Here is a 20,368-nt window from a genome sequence, read left to right as displayed (position 1 = left end):
TAGATTTAATAGTTGCACTTTTACCTTCTGGAAACCTAGTTATGAATGCATGTTGCAGTAGTAGATATGAACAAAAGTTACAAAAACTCATATTATCTAAATACTTCATTTTTCCAACTAGTTTCCCTGCTAATATCGAGAGGTCATCTAACAATTCTTTACCGTGGTCAGTCTGATTCTTTCAATTCAATCTAGATTTGCTTTCTATCTTCCAATACCATCCCTAGAATATTCTAACGCCAGTTTAGAAGTCTGGAATTAAAAAAAAAAAACACTTCTTCAGCCCTTCAACTTTGTCTACCTATCCAAACAAATGCAAACCCTAGGGAACTCGTTTCGCTCACCCGAATACAACGAAGAATAGCATAAACCATCCATCCTGGAGTCATCCAAGTAAACCTAAAATAATTTTGTTGGTTACATCCCAGAAAAGACTATAAGTTAACAAGTTTTCCCTAGGGAGAAGACAAGCTAAGTGAATATGAATGGGAAATCTAAAAGCTTAGTATCTTTCAGTTATTTTGATTCTCTCACAAACAGCTTTAAAGATTTCCTTACATTAAAATATGTAAATACTGAAGGTAATATGAGTTAATCATTGACCCAAATACTCCATTATTTATAGCTTGTATAAATCAGAACTTATATGTAGTCAAGGTTATGTTTAAGGATAAATAACACGAAAGTTAGATGATTTTTTTTTTTTTTAATAAACAAGGAAAAATATAAGAATATTAAGAAGACTTATTAAATTAATAGCGCTGTAAGCTAAAAATAAGTGCAGTAGCGTTTTATACTATTATTATTCTCATCCATGAAAATTTTAAACTTTCTCTTTTATCACCCTTGCATCCAACTAAAACAATACTGATGATTATGCATTAAGAAGTGTTTTGCTTGACATCTTTCTTGAAAAATCATTAAACTAAGGCGTACGCCCAAAAATAGTTGGTGACCTCAAACTTTCGAAGCATCACGGAAAAATACCTCTAGTTTTCAGCAACTGCGCATCCAACCATTATGGATCAATGTTACAAAAGTAAACTAACCTGGTTCTTGCGATTTGCAAAAAGTGTTATGGTTTGACAATTTAAGATAGTTTTAGCAATGTTAAAACTACAAATTAGTTTCAGAGACATTTTTATTTATATAGATTTATTTTTTTTTAACTGAGTGGGATAACTAAAAAATAATTGATTTAAAGAATTACCTGAAAGATAATTTTTTTTTAAAAGGATTTACAAAAAGAATAGTCTGCATGAAGAAGGTTTTATTGATTTATTGGTTAGATGGACAACAGTTTAGGGTTCGATACTGCGGACGATAAAGAACTTTTCTCAAAAGTCCCTCTTTAGATATCTGAGTTTAATTAAGCAGACACAACTGGTGCCACTTTACTGGATTTCAAGTACCAGAATGGAGGGAATGCTGTAACTAGTGGGTATCACAAAAGACCTTTGGGTCATATTAGCGTAAGGCTGGGCAAACTACTGCATCTAATCTAAGAAAATAAAAAATAACATTTACCTACTTCTTCATTCAATTCGTGTCATTATAATAAAACATATTAGTTTAAATAATTAGAAGTTCAAATCGTTTGTAAAAAGTTTAAGGTAAAAGAAATTTCGTTAAAACTAAATTAATCAACTAGACAGGACTGAATAATTTTATACAGACCCGCATTACTTGGATGTATTGCGTAATAGCAATAGATAGATATCCGGCGTTACAGCCCGAACCGAGATCTGGCCACCACCAATACTTCCTGTATCCAGCCTTCCTGTACTTTGCCTTCGTTCTCCAGTTCTCCTTGGTAGACCTGGTCTATCCATCTGTTTCTCGGCCTTCCTTGACGATGGAATCCAACTAAATAAAAAATATACAATAATAAATAAAAATTACTATTCTGCATTTTAATTATACATATACCCTAAATTCAGTAGCTATCTGATCATCGTTACTCGAAAGTTATTGCCCTAGAAGTGATAACGTAATGTTCTTTGGTTTCAACAGGAACCTACAATTATACTTGTGTTGATGTTTCTTTTTCTGTTATTATAGTTTCTAATTGGAAGATGTTTTCAGAAATTATTATATACAAAATTCTTGAAAAGAAATAGGAGTGACTAAAAATAAGTTTATAATCATTTCTTGACAAAACCGGTTTTCTGACCTACTTATGATGGTATCGAGCGAAGCACATATTTTATTCGGTTTCTGCTCCAGAATTTTCATATGTTAGATTTCTGAAATCTTTTATAATAGTTCAAGCCGATTATAATAGTTATTTATGTGTAAAAGATTGGAAAAGATTTGTTTAAACCAATAAAAGGGGGAAAAATATGATATAATTATAGAATATAACTATGGGAAATTCAGTATTATATTGTTGGTAATGGTGAATTCCACTTGCTTCCTGCTTGCGCCAGAACGTCGGTAACAAACAACAATCATTTGACATATACCCTTTGTCGAGAGTACCTGACAGTGTTTTAATTTTTCTTTTTTTGTGGTTTCAAGTGCAAGTGATTTGATAATTCATTTTTACGATTAATGAATTAAAATTAGAAGTTTCGTGGCGAAGTTAATAGCATTTTTTGTTTAATAATAGAAATTATTATAAAAAAAAAAAAGAGGTAAGAATTTGAAATTTATATTTTTTAAACTTCACTAACAGGCACAAATTTAAAATATTCACGCATGCGAAAGCTAGATAAATATTTCTTTGTTGAACCAAACTCGATAAGGTTTGTGTGACTCAGTGAAGTGCAGCTGAACTGAATTTTCTCCACAATATACGTATCAAGTTCAAATATTACTGTACACATATACGTATATATTCTCCGACAACCGGAAGTGTGAGTTTGCAAATGAGATTTTTCAGTTTTGTTCCAAAAAATTGTCCCGACACTTTTATTTAAAATTCCTTTAGCTATTTATTTACCAAATGGTGTGGACTTTTTTTATTTTATTTTGAAAACAATTCACTAATTCACTGATTTTTTAATGAGTTTCTTGAAGTGGTTGCTCTTTCTGCTATAGTCAAAAAAAACAAAATAATTCTTCAGTAGTCTTCCTTGTTACTATTAAGTAGTATTTCCGGTTTATGGATTTCGGTCGAATCATCTTAAAAGCTTGATTTGGAGGTGGTAATAAACTAAGCGAAGTATTGTGCTTAACGTTTCATGATTTTCAGTTTTTAAATTATTTGATAAAAATAATAAAATTATCTGTTTCAAGTAGTTCCCATCAGGTATGTAAAAAAGAAATTGAAATTTAGAATTATGTTGTCCTCGTATCATGTCAATAAAAAAAATCTCTTCTTATCGTCCAGTACATTATCTAAAATGTTACGTTATTCATCATTTAATATTTATGTTTTTGCCTCTTAAGAATTTATTGTATGAATGAATTTTAAATTTTATACTTCAATGAACTTTTTGTTTCATAGTATTGGAAAAAAACAGCACCACGACACTATTTTGCATATTGAAATAAATTTTATTAAATTGTTTTTAAGTTCCAATTAAATAAAATCTGCTGCAAACAAATTCTTCTATCAAAATTTATTGAATTGAATATTTTTGAAATTTGGAATTTATGCCAAAAATATAGTCAACTTAAAAAATTATAAATTTTTACTAAGGTAGTATTGTGGGAAGCGTGTCGTCACAGCTCTCCAAAATCGTTCAAAAAAAATTAATATTCTCTGTGAAAAGATTCCAAAGTGATAGGCCTAAGTTGTGTCCTAGTTCAAAAGGGAACCCTCAGACGATAGAAGGAAAAAAAAGGCATTACTGGTTGACTGATAATCTTCCCAACTTTGAATTTTTAAAATATTTACAGCTAGAACCGTATAATATCCCATCAAGACACATTAAATTCAATTCTGTTTAAAAACCGCACCAATAAGGTTTACTGGAAACGTGATTTAAATAAAGGTAATAGATGTCCTTGCACAAAGTGAGTACACAAAGTGAGTGCAGGAAGTTTACAAAAAATCATTTCTAAAAAAATAAATCGCTAAAAATTACAAAAAAAAACTATTCAGTCAAGTGCTCTTCAAGTTAACTGATTTGCTGCACATTTGATTTAGTAAAAATGATCTTAATCGACTCCTCTCAATTAATTCTTATTATTAATATATTAAGGGAAAGAAAGGTAATAGTTGATGGCCTCTTTTGATAAGCCACTGGTACTCTGAGTTTAAAGTAAACCGTAAATCTAATTCCTCATTGTCGGATTTTAAAGTGGACTTCAGACAAGTATTGTCCAACACACATTAATTGCGTACATTCTGGAAAATTACAGATTATTTATTTATTTAATTAAAAGTATTGAACAAACCACTCTTTTGCCATTAATATAATCCAATCTATTGCTAAAACGAAACTTAAAGCGAGGTTAAAAGGTTATAAAGAAAACGAGAAAAAGAAATTAACTTTTTTATATATTTGTCTCTTTTCTCTACAAAAATATTGTCTAAATAATAAACGTTTATTCAAATTTACTTTTAATGGAATGTAACATTCTTTATTTCATATATTATTTATAGCTACAATATGCGGCACTTTCTCTTGAAACAACCTTTAGTGGCAGTAATTATATCGCAAGGGCTATTTCAAATTGGAAATTTTCACTATTTTAAGAAAATTAACTGTGACTAAGTATGTCTAGAATACATCGGATTGTTACCACAAATAATTAGACGAAAATGAATTCAAAACTCTATCGTCAAAATAATCACAAAGTATAGGACTGTAATACCACTGGTATTTGCAGCATACTTTTGTACGAATGGTTGTACTTTGTGACGAGTCTTGGTAAGATTTGTTTTCTAAAAATAAGGTACACTCTGTAAAGTGGACGAGGCGCCTCTACTTCAGGTTCTTTGTCATTTTTAAGTTTTTAAATCAACTTTTGGCTTTCATCACTTAGTCAGTGGGTCTCTCATTGAGGTTTAGTGTAGCTAATTATTTCGTCGTCTATCAACGGAGCCAGCATTACACAAATGATTCCTTGACTACGAACCCAATAATTGAGGAATGTTTACTTCAAAGTTTATCATTTTTTGGCACAACTGTCTTTTTTTTTTTTTTTGAAAATCAGATCCTTATTCTTGTTTTGGGCCTCTGTTTAATTATGCAATGAGTAAAGTAAAGTAATCGCCTATTTTTTCAGGCGGGCTTAACGTCCAACTACCAATTAGGTGTCGTGGACGGTGGCGACTAGCAAACATACTTTACTGTAAATTTCTTTTATTAACCATTAAATAAAATCCAAGGCCTAAGACCAGGATTCGAACCCAGTATCACAATACATATTAGCTTTGCAGGTCTCGTCTCTAACCGCTCGGCTACCGTGGCGCCCTAATTATGCAATGTTTTTGTTTTAATCTGTGGGTGATAAGTATGAAATATCTTTCATTTTTTTTTTTTTTAAAGTTGCAGTCTAAACTACACTCTTTCCATTTTTACCTGAACTTCCATTGCAGGCACAGAAAAGACTCAAGTCGCCTGGTACAAAAAATTCGAGACCAGCATTGCCACTTCAAAAGGGGGAAATGTTTCCCTTATAGATACAGTCGTAGACACTTTAAGGAATACGTACCTGGTTTTAGACCCTAGTCATGTTGTCGTAAAGTAGAATATCAGCCTCGGCTCAAATTTGTGCACCAAATAGTGTCTAATACAAATACTTCATCTATTTTCTACTTATATACTATATTTATAAGTAGTATAATTGAAAAGATTTTTATTATCCATTGTCTTATTGTAGTTTCTGTTCCTGATTCCAAATTTTCTTTTTTAAAAAAAAGATAATTTTTATAAAATTCTTGTTTTTACAGTTTAGTATTTTGGAGGCGACCTCAATATCTCACCAAATTTTTAAAACATTTTAAATGATAGGGTAGGTTGCAGATTGACTTTCAAAGTGACATTACAATCTCGAAATATTTTGTTCTTTTTCTACATTAATATTTAATTTATTCATGACAACTCAAAACATGTACGCCTAGTAATAACTCGAATACTCAATAACTCAAATGTAAAATAAATAGTACGAACATTTGTCGATCAGGCCTATGTTAAAGTCCTACATGTGACAACCATGTTAATTGTGTTTCACAACAGAATTTTTAATTTTTCTCTACCAATGAGCAATCTGGGAAAGAAAAAAGACCTACGTTCTGTTATCGGGCATGACCCGAATGAACATATCAACACTCATATCTTTTATTCCCTACGAGTTTGCCGACCTTGATTATTAATTAAAAGACAAAAAGCTATGTAAACAAGTCTGAGCGAATTCTATTGTTCTAAAACTAAATGTCATGGCATGTAAGATTAAATAATTGTTGACCAACTGACTTCCGAGCACTATTATTTTGACTTTGACCTCCTCCAACTTCTAACAATGAATTCGCACATTTAGTATATTAGTTGTTAGTTTCGCTACTTCATTTCACTTATTGATTTGGTTTAGGAGTTACATTTTGATTGACTCAATAAGAAACAGAAAAAGGATGCCACATTACTCGCATTTTCTCTTTCAGGTCTAACTCTCATTGTTTAAAAATTGATATATATTGGATCATTAATCAGCCTTTTGTAAAAAACACAGAGTAAATAAAAAAAATGTAAACTGTAAAAATGTAAAACTGTCATAAATCAGCAATTTTATTTCTAAACATAATTTAGATAATTTTAATCTTTTATGTCAATCCTTAATTTTACTGACATATATTTATAGCCTAAGAAGGCTTCTTATTTGCGTGGTAACCCCGAGTAATGGAGGTAGTTGACATTGAAGCGCAGCTACATTCGAAGCATCAGCAAACGTAAGTCAGACAGATATGTTTTTGTTTTACTGTCCAACGTAAATGACTGCTATAAAAGAACCTAAATCAGCCCTATTTTGATAAATTTTTCTTTGGATTTACTTTTTCTTTTGTTATTTGTTTCGGTCATTATTGAAAATATTTTTTTTTTTTACTTTTTCTTACCTCGTGAGATACCCGTAACTCGAGTTGTTTAAAGCAATGAGTTTAGTTTAAGCTCAAAATGTCATTGAGTCATCTCAGACTCGGAGTTATACATCCATCTTGAAGTAACTTAACTCCATAATCTGAGTTTTTACTTAAGTAGATTTTTAGAAGTGTAATCGGTGTAGGATATTTTAGATAATTTTGAATGATCTTTTGGAATGTGGCCAGTTTAATAGCTCCCAGTTGCCAATAGTGTTGGGTCAAAATGAAACTAGAATCTAAGCCAACTAGTATCTTAGTCTCTAATGCAACACTCTGCGAATGCGATAGTTTTCTTTCATTGAGTAAGCCAGTTTTAATATCAAGCCCACTTATTAATAGTTCAGTGATTTGAAAGAGAGTGATTACCTGATGATACCAAGCTTCTGCTGCAAGGATATCTACTACACAGTTTTATCACCTGATTTCTTTTTCTTTTTGAAATTAATTCACTAAAATTTCTTTATAGTTAGATCACTGCTGATTATAATTAATACTTTACTATTATTACTATTATTGGTTGTAATTAGTTTGATCTTGGTTCATATCGGAATTAAATGTCTTAAATACCAACGTTGTTTGTATTCCTTATTTTTTTACCACTTCAATAAATGCTCTCATAAACATGAACAGAAACTATTATGACTTGATAATATAGTAGACAATATGAAGAGTGACCTTCATAGATAAAAATTACTACTCGCATCATTATAGTAATCTTGTTCTAATCAAGGTTAAAAGAGCGTTGCATAGAAATAGAGGTATTACTCCATATTTTGGAATTAAATAGAAGAAGAAAAATAAAAAAGAAAATTATATATACATATATAACACAAAGAGAAATAAAATCAATTACTATGTCAATTAAAGTTGAAAGTGCATTTAAATTAACGTGAATTATTCTAATGTTCTCTCAGACACTGAATAAAAATCCTTTAATTATTTTCATCTTATGTTCAAAATGAGGTGAAGAATCTATCAGAACATCAGAAATATTGAGTATTGATTATTTCATAGAAAATGAACTAATAAATTTAAAATTAATTATTACTCTTTCTTTTAAACTAATACCATCATTTTCAAAAGGTGACGCGTCTTTAATCTGGTTTAATTTAAAAAAATGTTAATTTTTAAAAGTTAGGGGATCTGAACCAATGAATTATTAATTGTAAATAGTTTTTGAGATATTTTTGAATTTATTAAATGGTAATAATTTAGGCAACTACTCAAATATTTGGCCAGAATTTAAGAGAATGAAGGCGTTGATTTTAGGTACACACAAACAATTATGTAACATAGTTTTATCTGTGTATAACCTATATATGTGTAATAAGAATTTATTATATCCTGTACATAGTTAATTGTGTAAATATGCTATTGTACGACAAGGTCTTTCATAGCTACATACATAATTATATTTGTATAATGTACTGTGTAATTAAAGGAAAAGTTGCTTACGTTCTCTGTAACCATTATAAATACAGATTTAATGAAATTCTATTTCATGATTTTTTGTTGAGGTTCATGGTTAAAAAGCAGATTTGCTATAAAGTCAGCTGCCAGCACTTAGATTTCCTCTTCCTACGAGTTACACACTGCTTCAGATCGTCTGTAACGAGAGAACTGTTTCCGAATACTGGCAGTGCACTGAAAAATGTTCCGGAAGCTAATGGAAACGCATGCTATAATCTCTACAACATGATATAGGACAATAATTAGAACTATATGTCTGTGCGGTATTGAATTTTTCCAAAAATGCCAACCAGTACAGATTACAATCAAAACTACTGTGATACATTATGACGCACCATTCTATGTTTCAAACCTTACCACGTACTCTGAACTACACAGGGAAGGGTGTTGGTGTAGTGATCACGAATCGTGGATTTGAATGTAGGAGATCTCTAGTTCAAATTTCGTCTGTAGCTACTTTTGATTTTTAAGAACTCCTGTCAGTAGTAAAGTATGTTCTTTAGCCTCGTCCACGACACCTTCGTAGATGGATTATTACCATTAGTCATCTAGCAGATTTAAATGTGGAACTAAATTCACCAAGAAGGAATTATGGAAAGTTATATTAAAATAAAAATACAAATCGCGCTTTTGATTCATATTTAATTAAAGAACTGTTATAACTGTTGCATTTAATATTTATTTTTACATCTACATGATACATTCAAGAAACTGTTATTCATATTTTTTAACAAAAACTTACAGTTTAAAAAATTAAGTTAAGGGTTAAGTAACCTCCAAATTTAACCTTCTATATCTCTTTAACTATTATCACTAAAACATTGATATTTATACTACTTATAGAACTAACTTTTCTCTACAATTTGGTAAAGCATTCATCAAAATCGGAACAATACAAAGAGAGATATAGAGGTTTGAAATTTGAACGATTTCAAAACTTCCAAACTTTAACCTTCTATATCTCATTAACTATTAGCACTAAAACATTGATATTTATACCAGTTATAAAGTTAACTTCTCTGTACAATTCGGTAAAGCATTCATCAAAATCAGAACAATACAAAGAGAGATATAGAGGTTTGAAATTTGAACGATTTCAAAACCTCCAAAATTTAACCTTCTATATCTCATTAACTATTAGCACTAAAACATTGATATTTATACCAGTTATAGAGTTAACTTCTACAATTCTGTAAAGAATTCATCAAAATCGGAACAATACAAAGAGTGATATAGAGGTTTGAAATTTGAACGATTTCAAAACCTCCAAAATTTAACCTTCTATATCTCATTAACTATTAGCACTAAAACATTGATATTTATACCAGTTATAGAGTTAACTTCTCTCTACAATTCTGTAAAGAATTCATCAAAATCGGAACAACACAAAGAGAGATATAAAAATTTGAAATTTGATCGATTTACAGAACCTCCAAAATTTAACCTTCTATATCTCATTAATTATTAGCACTAAAACATTGATATTTATACTAGTTATAGAGTTAACTTCTCTCTACAATTCGGTAAAGAATTCATCAAAATCGGAACAATACAAAGAGAGATATAGAAGTTTGAAATTTGAACGATTTCAAAACCTCTAAAATTTAACCTTCTATATCTCATTAACTATTAGCACTAAAACATTGATATTTATACCAGTTATAAAGTTAACTTCTCTGTACAATTCGGTAAAGCATTCATCAAAATCAGAACAATACAAAGAGAGATATAGAGGTTTGAAATTTGAACGATTTCAAAACCTCCAAAATTTAACCTTCTATATCTCATTAACTATTAGCACTAAAACATTGATATTTATACCAGTTATAGAGTTAACTTCTACAATTCTGTAAAGAATTCATCAAAATCGGAACAATACAAAGAGTGATATAGAGGTTTGAAATTTGAACGATTTCAAAACCTCCAAAATTTAACCTTCTATATCTCATTAACTATTAGCACTAAAACATTGATATTTATACCAGTTATAGAGTTAACTTCTCTCTACAATTCTGTAAAGAATTCATCAAAATCGGAACAACACAAAGAGAGATATAAAAATTTGAAATTTGATCGATTTACAGAACCTCCAAAATTTAACCTTCTATATCTCATTAATTATTAGCACTAAAACATTGATATTTATACTAGTTATAGAGTTAACTTCTCTCTACAATTCGGTAAAGAATTCATCAAAATCGGAACAATACAAAGAGAGATATAGAAGTTTGAAATTTGAACGATTTCAAAACCTCTAAAATTTAACCTTCTATATCTCATTAACTATTAGCACTAAAACATTGATATTTATACCAGTTATAAAGTTAACTTCTCTGTACAATTCGGTAAAGCATTCATCAAAATCAGAACAATACAAAGAGAGATATAGAGGTTTGAAATTTGAACGATTTCAAAACCTCCAAAATTTAACCTTCTATATCTCATTAACTATTAGCACTAAAACATTGATATTTATACCAGTTATAGAGTTAACTTCTACAATTCTGTAAAGAATTCATCAAAATCGGAACAATACAAAGAGTGATATAGAGGTTTGAAATTTGAACGATTTCAAAACCTCCAAAATTTAACCTTCTATATCTCATTAACTATTAGCACTAAAACATTGATATTTATACCAGTTATAGAGTTAACTTCTCTCTACAATTCTGTAAAGAATTCATCAAAATCGGAACAATACAAAGAGAGATATAAAAATTTGAAATTTGATCGATTTACAGAACCTCCAAAATTTAACCTTCTATATCTCATTAATTATTAGCACTAAAACATTGATATTTATACTAGTTATAGAGTTAACTTCTCTCTACAATTCGGTAAAGAATTCATCAAAATCGGAACAATACAAAGAGAGATATAGAAGTTTGAAATTTGAACGATTTCAAAACCCCTAAAATTTAACCTTCTATATCTCATTAACTATTAGCACTAAAACATTGATATTTATACCAGTTATAGAGTTAACTTCTCTCTACAATTCGGTAAAGAATTCATCAAAATCGGAACAACACAAAGAGAGATATAAAAATTTGAAATTTGATCGATTTACAGAACCTCCAAAATTTAACCTTCTATATCTCATTAATTATTAGCACTAAAACATTGATATTTATACTAGTTATAGAGTTAACTTCTCTCTACAATTCGGTAAAGAATTCATCAAAATCGGAACAATACAAAGAGAGATATAGAAGTTTGAAATTTGAACGATTTCAAAACCCCTAAAATTTAACCTTCTATATCTCATTAACTATTAGCACTAAAACATTGATATTTATACCAGTTATAGAGTTAACTTCTCTCTACAATTCGGTAAAGAATTCATCAAAATCGGAACAACACAAAGAGAGATATAAAAATTTGAAATTTGATCGATTTACAGAACCTCCAAAATTTAACCTTCTATATCTCATTAATTATTAGCACTAAAACATTGATATTTATACTAGTTATAGAGTTAACTTCTCTCTACAATTCGGTAAAGAATTCATCAAAATCGGAACAATACAAAGAGAGATATAGAAGTTTGAAATTTGAACGATTTCAAAACCCCTAAAATTTAACCTTCTATATCTCATTAACTATTAGCACTAAAACATTGATATTTATACCAGTTATAGAGTTAACTTCTCTCTACAATTCGGTAAAGAATTCATCAAAATCGGAACAACACAAAGAGAGATATAAAAATTTGAAATTTGATCGATTTACAGAACCTCCAAAATTTAACCTTCTATATCTCATTAATTATTAGCACTAAAACATTGATTTTTATACTAGTTATAGAGTTAACTTCTCTCTACAATTCGGTAAAGAATTCATCAAAATCGGAACAATACAAAGAGAGATATAGAAGTTTGAAATTTGAACGATTTCAAAACCCCTAAAATTTAACCTTCTATATCTCATTAACTATTAGCACTAAAACATTGATATTTATACCAGTTATAGAGTTAACTTCTCTCTACAATTCGGTAAAGAATTCATCAAAATCGGAACAATACAAAGAGAGATATAAAAATTTGAAATTTGATCGATTTACAGAACCTCTAAAATTTAACTTTCTCTGAAGCCATTCCAATTGTTACAAACAATAGTGCAACTGATTAAGAGAGCCACTATTAATGAATTTCACTGATGTTATTCTGTCACATTACCTTTACGATAATATATCAAATTTTGTAGTATTATCATGTTGGTGATGAAAAGAGCTAATCAAATACCACAAATTCTTCTAACTACGTTTGGCTTGTCGAATGTTTTACGTACTTACGATAAATCAGGAGATTTCTATATGCTATACCGTTAAAACTTTAATTTTAATTAAGTATACGTCAATAAGTAAGTAATAACGCCTGTGTTTTCATGTGGCTTTCCAAGTCCAAGTATCAAATTAAAATCTAAGGCCTTGACCAGGAATCAATACCACCGAATAATATAATTAATATTTAATGAAATATTGGTTCTGTTTTGTTTCAGAATGTTACCACTGAGGTTATTACGTCGTGCTCTACAAGATTTTACAACCAATCCAATATGTAGTCAAGGAAATTTGATAAGACAATTGAAATCTTCATCATTTGTGCTAAGAAATAGTTATTCATCAAATTACTATGTGGATTCACCACTTTCGTCGGTGGAAATTCCAAATCTAACTATAAACAATTATATTTTAAATAATGTAGAAAAATGGCCGGAAAAAACTGCGATGGTAAATGTATAATTATTAAGTCTTAATATTATATTTTATTTCCTAAATATATATTTTATTTACTGTTTTAATACGAGAGTGTTGCCGGTGGGCAGCTTCTCTCCTCAAGTTGATCCAGTCATGAAGACTTCTTTTATCGTATTCACTTATTATGAATTTTATTCTTTGTAGATTTTGAATAGCAAACAAACTAAAAAAAAAAAACTGTTTTAATTGCTGTTTTATTATTTGTAGGAATGTGGGATATCCGGAAGAAAGTATACCTACTCACAATTAAAAACTTTATCAAAAAATGTAGCATTAGGCTTACTGAATTCAGGTCTACAGCCAGGTCAAGTTATTACAATAATATTGCCTAATATGCCTGAATTTATTATAGCTATGATTGGTGCATTGCAAGCAGGACTTATTGTGTCCACTGTGAATCCTCTATACAATGCAGGTATTGCTCATTATTTTTGTTTTAACCAAACACTAAGATAAGGCACAATTTATAAAACTAATATTTGGCTCCTTACTTTCCGGAGTATAATTTTAGTCAATCATCTACAGAAGTTCTGAAGTCCATTTACTGGAAAGCTTATAACTAGCCAGAAACATGTTCCATTGAGGCCATTCCATTCATCTTTGGGCATATTTCTCTAAGAAACTTATAGCCTTTTCGCAAATTCCCTAAAAGCATTATGACTAGTCCATTTCCCAGCAAAAATCGAAAGGAATCATTCAGATTATAATGTGAAAAAACACCCATTCGCCAGACATCATTCCAAATTATATTCTACCATCAAATGTAATACTGACGTTTCCTCTACTCGATATTTACTCTTTTAATCTGCTCATTTTTCAATTAATCGTTAATTATTGTTCCAATTATACCATCTATTAAAAATAAAATATTCAACATTAATGATCTTCCAAACCGCAAGCAGAATATCTTCCAACTTCTATGTTATAACAACAAACTTCTTGAGAGATTTGTTGAGGTGCTCTTGCTTCGATTTAAGTCTTTTTCAGACTTCCAGACGAAAGTAGAACTCAAAATATTTTTAAAAAATCTGTGTGCGACTCTTACGGTTTTTAGTTGAGAGCACCATCAACTCTATTTTTATCACTTTTAATCTCTGCCCCTTTCTTGCAAATTTTTTTTTTATCCAGGGAGGTTAACTTTACTCACTACTCATTAGGTACAGCCTAGCAGAAGTCCAGGCTGGTTTTGCTTAGACATTCATAATTCTCTGTTGGAAGATTTTGCAAGTTTTGGTTAAACTTTTAAATCATATCTATTTATTTTGAGAAAAAAATCTTTTTTTTTTTACTTGCAAAATTTTTGCTTGATTTTTAATAAGCGTTACTTTTAATTTCCAAACTAACTAAAGTTAAAAAAGTAGTAAAATGTGAAAAGTTGAAATGAAAATTAACGAGAAGCTTGAGGTCCAATTTAATTTACATTCCTAATCACCCTAACTGAAGAAGAACGAACTAATTAAGGGTGAAAAATTCCCACTTGAATTCTTGAAGAAAAGATGTTGGAGAAACAGTGAACAAATGCAAAATGTTTCATTGTAGTCTATGGTTGAAACTCGACATTTAATTTCATTTTTCTGTTTCAAGTCAGTTCAAAATAATAAATTAATGATTGATTTTAGCCAGCAGGCAATCATTTACTAATAAGAACACTCTCTTGATTTATAGACGAAATCCGCTACCAGTTACTCGATTCGGAATCTTCACTAGTGATTACATATCAACAAAAAATTAATGACGTAAATGAAGCTATAAACAAAATTGAAAATAACAAATTATTTCCAACAGTAGTAATAAATAATCCTTCGGATAGCTTACCTCAAGGAACTCGATCATTCAGAGAACTGTTAGAAACTAGAAACAATGATGAAACTCTATTGAAAGGAGTTAAATCAGATCCAGATTCAACGGCATTTTTATTGTACTCCAGTGGGACAACAGGTCTACCAAAAGGTGTTATCCTATCCCACAGGCAGATTGTTAGTAATTGTGAGCAATTATCTCACCCGGCGCTGAAAATTGCTTACGAAACTAGCGGTAAGTAAAAATGTGTGATAAGAAACTTTGCCAATAAAAACCTGGTAAAAAGTTAATATTTAAACAAAAATTCAATTTGAATATTAATTTATTGTTTTAGAAACATATCAAGACGTTGTAATGTGCATCTTACCACTTTTCCATTGTTACGGTCTGTCTGTTAATTCTCTTTCTAATTTGTATTGCGGAACTAAATTAATAACATTACCTAAATTTGAACCTGAATCGTTTCTCAAATTACTTAAAGAGGTAAGTTCAGTTATTAGTCAGGATTTGTTTTTAAAGAATTGAAGATAGCCTCTTTATGCCTAAAATCCATTTTGGATGAGACTTATTCTCTTCAAGGTAGGAGAAATGTAGGTCTGTTAATGGTACATTGGTATCTCTTACATGTTGAGAAGTCTCCTTCTCAGACAGCTATCTGCTTACTGCCTATACGTTCATTTATCCCCTCTACCCAGATGCAACTTCTTGATAACTTGAAGGGATGTACCTACTCCTAACTCTAGCCGCACCAGAAGAGGTTCTTTTCTTCACAAAAACTTCTCCCTAATTGCATCAATTTAGTTTTACTTTTGCTTTTTTTATTCACGCATATTTAAATTTAACCAACTTTTCAGTGCACCATTGCCTATTTCGTTCCACCACTGATACAATTCCTCGCCAACAATCCATCGGTAACTGCTGAAAATATGAAAAAATTAAGATCGATCCTAAATGGAGCTGCTGCGATTTCTGTCACTGATGCACACAAACTCTTATCTAAAAAGCATATGATTATAAACTCTGGTTTGTTGAATGATACATTTAAAATGTTCTTAATTATTTCAAATATGATTTTACTTCCTTAAACCAAATCAAATTCGTGTCATTTGCTTTTTGAAGGCTACGGTATGACAGAAGCGGGACCAGTAATTACGGCTTGTAGAAATACGTGTGTAGATTTGGATACTGTAGGCATTCCTCTCAGTAATAGTCAACTTAAGATTGTAGATATTGAAACTGGAGAGACCCTAGATCCCTCACAGCCTGGAGAAATATGTTGTAAAGGGCCGCAGGTAATTTATTTTTTGTAATAAAATAATACTTTTTGATGGATTACCTGAGATAAAAAGCTAGGCAAACCTCAAGAATTCTGCATAATGCAGTATTATAAATAAAACAAGATTTTTGTTTGTAAACAAAATTAATTTTTTCTCTAAAAAAAAAAATAGCACATGATTAATTGTTATGTTAGCTCTTGAAGTTGAAGTGTACGCATATTCTTCATCTATTCACTTTTTTACCTCACTTTACTCACTTTTTTTTAAAGAAGCGTGACCAGTCTTAAAATTAAAAAAGATGAAAAACAAAGCGACAGATTTTAGGGTTGAGTAATGTATAATATTATATATAAAAAAAATCCTTCCAGCTTTTTGTGCTTCCAGACTCAAATTTTGTTTCGTCCTCATTATTATTCAAGTATTTAATTCTCTCTAACATTATAAAGTAGCAAAACAGTTCACTTCATTGATGGCCATTAGCTCGAAGTACTTTCTCCACCCTTTAAAAAGATGGTTCATACTTCTGGCCAAGCCAATTTCTTGCAAACTCGAGAAAGAATTTTTAAAATACATTACTGTTATTCTTGATTATATTGTGTAAGTTATAGAACCATCATTAAAACAAATTCTCTACCTTCTCTCTCGGTACTGTCTAAAATATTATTAATTATTGTCTTTAGGTCATGTCTGGGTACTACAAAAATGAAGAGGCTACAGCTGCTACTTTGAAAGATGGTTGGCTACATACAGGTGATGTTGGATATTTAAACGAAGAAAGACATCTTTTTATCGTAGATCGAATGAAAGAACTTATAAAAGTGAAAGGATTTCAGGTATTTTAGCAGATCTTCTTTACATCTTTTAAAATTTCTAATACATTAGATTGCAATGTATAAAAGGCGGAGCAAGTAAGCAAACTGGCCACAGCAACACCTGAGGGTCTATTTTAATATTCCCCTGATAACCAAAATTAACCGGTGGTTCAAACCAATTCCAACAAGCTAGTTCCTTACTCGTTTGAGAAGTGTTACGTAATTCAATACCAAGGGCGTTGAAACGTCAAGTTTAGGGAATCTCGTTCTTCGGAACGTTATTTCTTCCTCAGTCAAGCAAAACCTGTCATGACGACCATTGTCGAAGAGAGTTGTTTTATAAGGCAGGACGAACCAAAATTGTGTCAAGTTCACGAAAGGTTTACAGAGCTTATCCGGGCCAATTGTTCCGCCTTCACTCTATCCACATGATAGAGTGCCCTGTTGTCCCTCAGGGTAAAGGGTATGCTGTTTACCTCAGTAAGAGACTGAATACAGTCCTACAACAGCGGAAATGAGCACAGATGGCCTTAAAAACTAATAAATAATAATTATTCTGTCACGGAGATTCTTTGGGACAGTAAGTAATCGCCGCAACCACCGCTTAGAAGACTTTACCATTTCATAAAACTTTCTAAAGATTTTTGCATTTCATTAATTAGTTTTCTAAATTTAGGTTGCGCCATTAGAATTAGAAGAAACTCTAAGGCAACATCCAGGAGTAAGCGATGTCGCCGTTGTGGGTAAACCAGATTCCAGATATGGTGAAGTACCGGTAGCATTTATTGTACCTACACCTGGTAAAGAACCAACTGAAAAAGAGTTGCTTAGTTTTATTGCTACTAAAGTGGCAGAATATAAGCAAATTAATTCTGTGATATTTATGACTAGCATTCCAAAAAATACTACCGGCAAGATTTTAAGAAAAACCTTGAAAGAAACTTTACTTAAGTAATTTTAAAACAATTTGAATGAAGAGAGAAATGTATATTATTATTTTTTTATTTGATAAATTATATTGATTAATTATAAAATTGTAATGGTGCAATGTAAATCTAATTTGTATTATATTATTCTTAATTTATATTAAACTGTATATATTTTAATACAAATAAGTTAAATAAGAGTTGTTTTAATGATAATTCAAAACAAAGTCAAACATCATTCATCGCAGACAATTTTCTAATTTATCAATAGTGGTTATAAATGAAGAACTGATAGAACCTTCACTTTAATAATCATTTAAGTCGCAAAATTGTTGTTTTAGTATTTTATCGGCATGGAATGCAATGTTTTACTCCGTCGAACTTTAAAATTCTTTTCTTATACTGCCTTCTTCCAAACTCAATCTTGGTTGGCTGCTTCGTTGGTGTCGAGCACCAATTTAAAAAAAAAAGAAAAAAAAAAAGATGAGAATCCTTACCTCAGTTATCAAGGTTTACTCCTAACTTCGATTTTATTTTGGTTCCAACACATCGACTTATAAATTAAGGTTATTAAACAAACGCAAGTCTTCATTCCTTACTGAACACGTTTTCTACGAAGACTCTGCCACCTTTCACTAGAAAATTAAACGTAAAATAATGCTTTCAAATTTCAGTTTAAAGTTCACAGCAGTACAGATATAATAGCTTTTCCACATAGTACATCACCCACTGCGATCTCCCTATTTCGTTGAGCCCTTTTGTAGTCAATAATTTATAAAAAATTGTCTGTTTTATTTATTTTTCCAATAACCCACTAATAGTTGCAACTAAATTAGCCGTTTGCAACATTGGTAATAATTGTGTCGGGTCAACGAGAAGTCTGTTGCTCTTATACTATTTTTGTTAGATGCAAGTTTCCGAATAGAGCGGTTTAATTTTAAATTAATAACATTAGAAATAATTTTTTTTATTTATTTATTAATACACCTCTATTAGTATATATTAGAACAAAAAAATGTAAAGTAAGAAATATAAACATCTTATTTATTTATTTTTTGAGAAGTTAAAAGGATTCAAATCATAATCCTATTTAGTCTGATAAAACCTTTTATACCAATAATAATTTTGCAGATTACAGACATCTTCTCTTAGAGTTCTATGTTTTTTTTGTTTTAAATTTTATTCACATTTTATTTTTAACGTTTTATTACCTTATACAAAAGTATTGGTGTATCCAATTGACTAGATATATAATTATAAGTAGATTTGTTTAAAACAAGTTAACTTTTTCATTAATATAATTTGCATTTTTACTTTAAAAAAATACCTAATGCATTTTATTTACTTGCAATTTTATAAATAAAATATATACATGTATAAAAAAGGAATGCAATATGTTCCTTCAACATTATTACGAAAACAAACGTTGTTCTCATTATATCTCTTGCACCTATCTAAAAGTTTTGTAACATAACAACTATAAGGTCTTTGATTCACATACTTATACTGTTTACGACCGAACTCAATCTAATTCAAGAATAACATATTAGGAAACAGCATTTCTTAATATATCATTTAAAAACATACTAATTATCTGGAACGCTAACCACTAGAGCAATCGATGCGCCAGAAGTTATTTGGAAATAAGCTCTTTAAGAATCCAATCTTACATAAAATATGTCTGTTTTCCATTATTACCTACCATTATTATTATTATTTTTGTTTTATAATTATATTTAAAAATTTTAAACACTGTAACAATAACAAACTAAGTACACACCTAAGTTCTTTAAATAACTAAGAAGTTACCTAATTGTTATACAACTCAAAGTTGTAAAATTCATCCTTTAAGAAAAGGATAAGTTATAGTTTAATTATAGTATACTTGATACTCGAACGCACTTAATGCCATGGGCTAGCTCTTTCTACATTACAAATTTTATAAATCCAACTAAACAACAACAACAAAGAGATTTACGAAAATGAAACAAAAAACTAATAGACTCTAAACAATTCCTTGTCACAGCCTCTTACCCTTTCCTAAGAAAACCTGATGAATACTTCCATCGTAACAATTCCTCACCGCAAAGTCTTTGTTTCTCTTATAAATAGTTTTTCTAGACTTGTTCTCGTCCAAATTTACTGCACCTATTAAAATTATTACTAAGTTAAAGAAAGATTAAAACGATATTAAAGATTATTATAAAACATAAATATTAAAAATTATTAAAACGATAATCTTGGCGGCTTTATTAAAATCTGTAACGAAACCAACATCCAGAAGATTTCCTCTT

The 20,368-nt window shown here is 30.1% G+C and overlaps 2 protein-coding genes and 1 long non-coding RNA gene across 9 annotated transcripts in view; 1 reads left to right on the top strand and 2 right to left on the bottom strand.

The window, feature by feature from the left end:
* Positions 1 to 112: 112 nt before the first annotated feature.
* On the bottom strand, positions 113 to 2,015 carry LOC141452763 (uncharacterized). Its single transcript, XR_012457605.1, has 3 exons — positions 1,678 to 2,015; positions 345 to 399; positions 113 to 252 (listed from the first exon to the last, which is right to left on the bottom strand). It is a non-coding gene; the product is annotated as an uncharacterized lncRNA (long non-coding RNA).
* A 422-nt stretch (positions 2,016 to 2,437) lies between these two features.
* Positions 2,438 to 20,223, top strand: pdgy (acyl-CoA synthetase family member pudgy). Of its 3 annotated transcripts, none has more exons than XM_074125162.1 (9): positions 2,438 to 2,636; positions 13,001 to 13,232; positions 13,467 to 13,674; positions 14,925 to 15,293; positions 15,394 to 15,542; positions 15,914 to 16,082; positions 16,179 to 16,351; positions 17,017 to 17,169; positions 17,825 to 20,223. In XM_074125162.1, the coding sequence occupies exons 2-9, from the start codon at positions 13,002 to 13,004 to the stop codon at positions 18,101 to 18,103; spliced, it is 1,731 nt and encodes a 576-aa protein (XP_073981263.1). In that variant the 5' UTR covers positions 2,438 to 2,636; position 13,001; the 3' UTR covers positions 18,104 to 20,223. The 3 variants fall into 3 exon arrangements, with proteins under 3 accessions (XP_073981263.1, XP_073981264.1, XP_073981262.1); XM_074125161.1 differs by lacking the exon at positions 2,438 to 2,636 and adding an exon at positions 6,728 to 6,841; XM_074125163.1 differs by lacking the exons at positions 2,438 to 2,636; positions 15,914 to 16,082; positions 16,179 to 16,351 and adding an exon at positions 6,722 to 6,841.
* Positions 19,033 to 20,368, bottom strand: part of PCB (Pyruvate carboxylase) — a 146,674-nt gene continuing 145,338 nt past the window's right edge. For all 5 annotated transcript variants that reach the window (XM_074125154.1, XM_074125152.1, XM_074125151.1 and 2 more), the window contains one exon: positions 19,033 to 20,222. The gene's annotated coding sequence lies outside the window, so the exon portion shown is untranslated. The remainder of the gene's footprint in view (positions 20,223 to 20,368) is intronic.

This window comes from Rhodnius prolixus, unplaced genomic scaffold (genome assembly GCF_049639745.1).
Source record: "Rhodnius prolixus isolate KJV_2025 unplaced genomic scaffold, Rpr scaffold_3, whole genome shotgun sequence".
Lineage (NCBI taxonomy): Eukaryota > Metazoa > Arthropoda > Insecta > Hemiptera > Reduviidae > Rhodnius > Rhodnius prolixus.
This window is presented reverse-complemented; position numbering and strand designations above follow the sequence as displayed.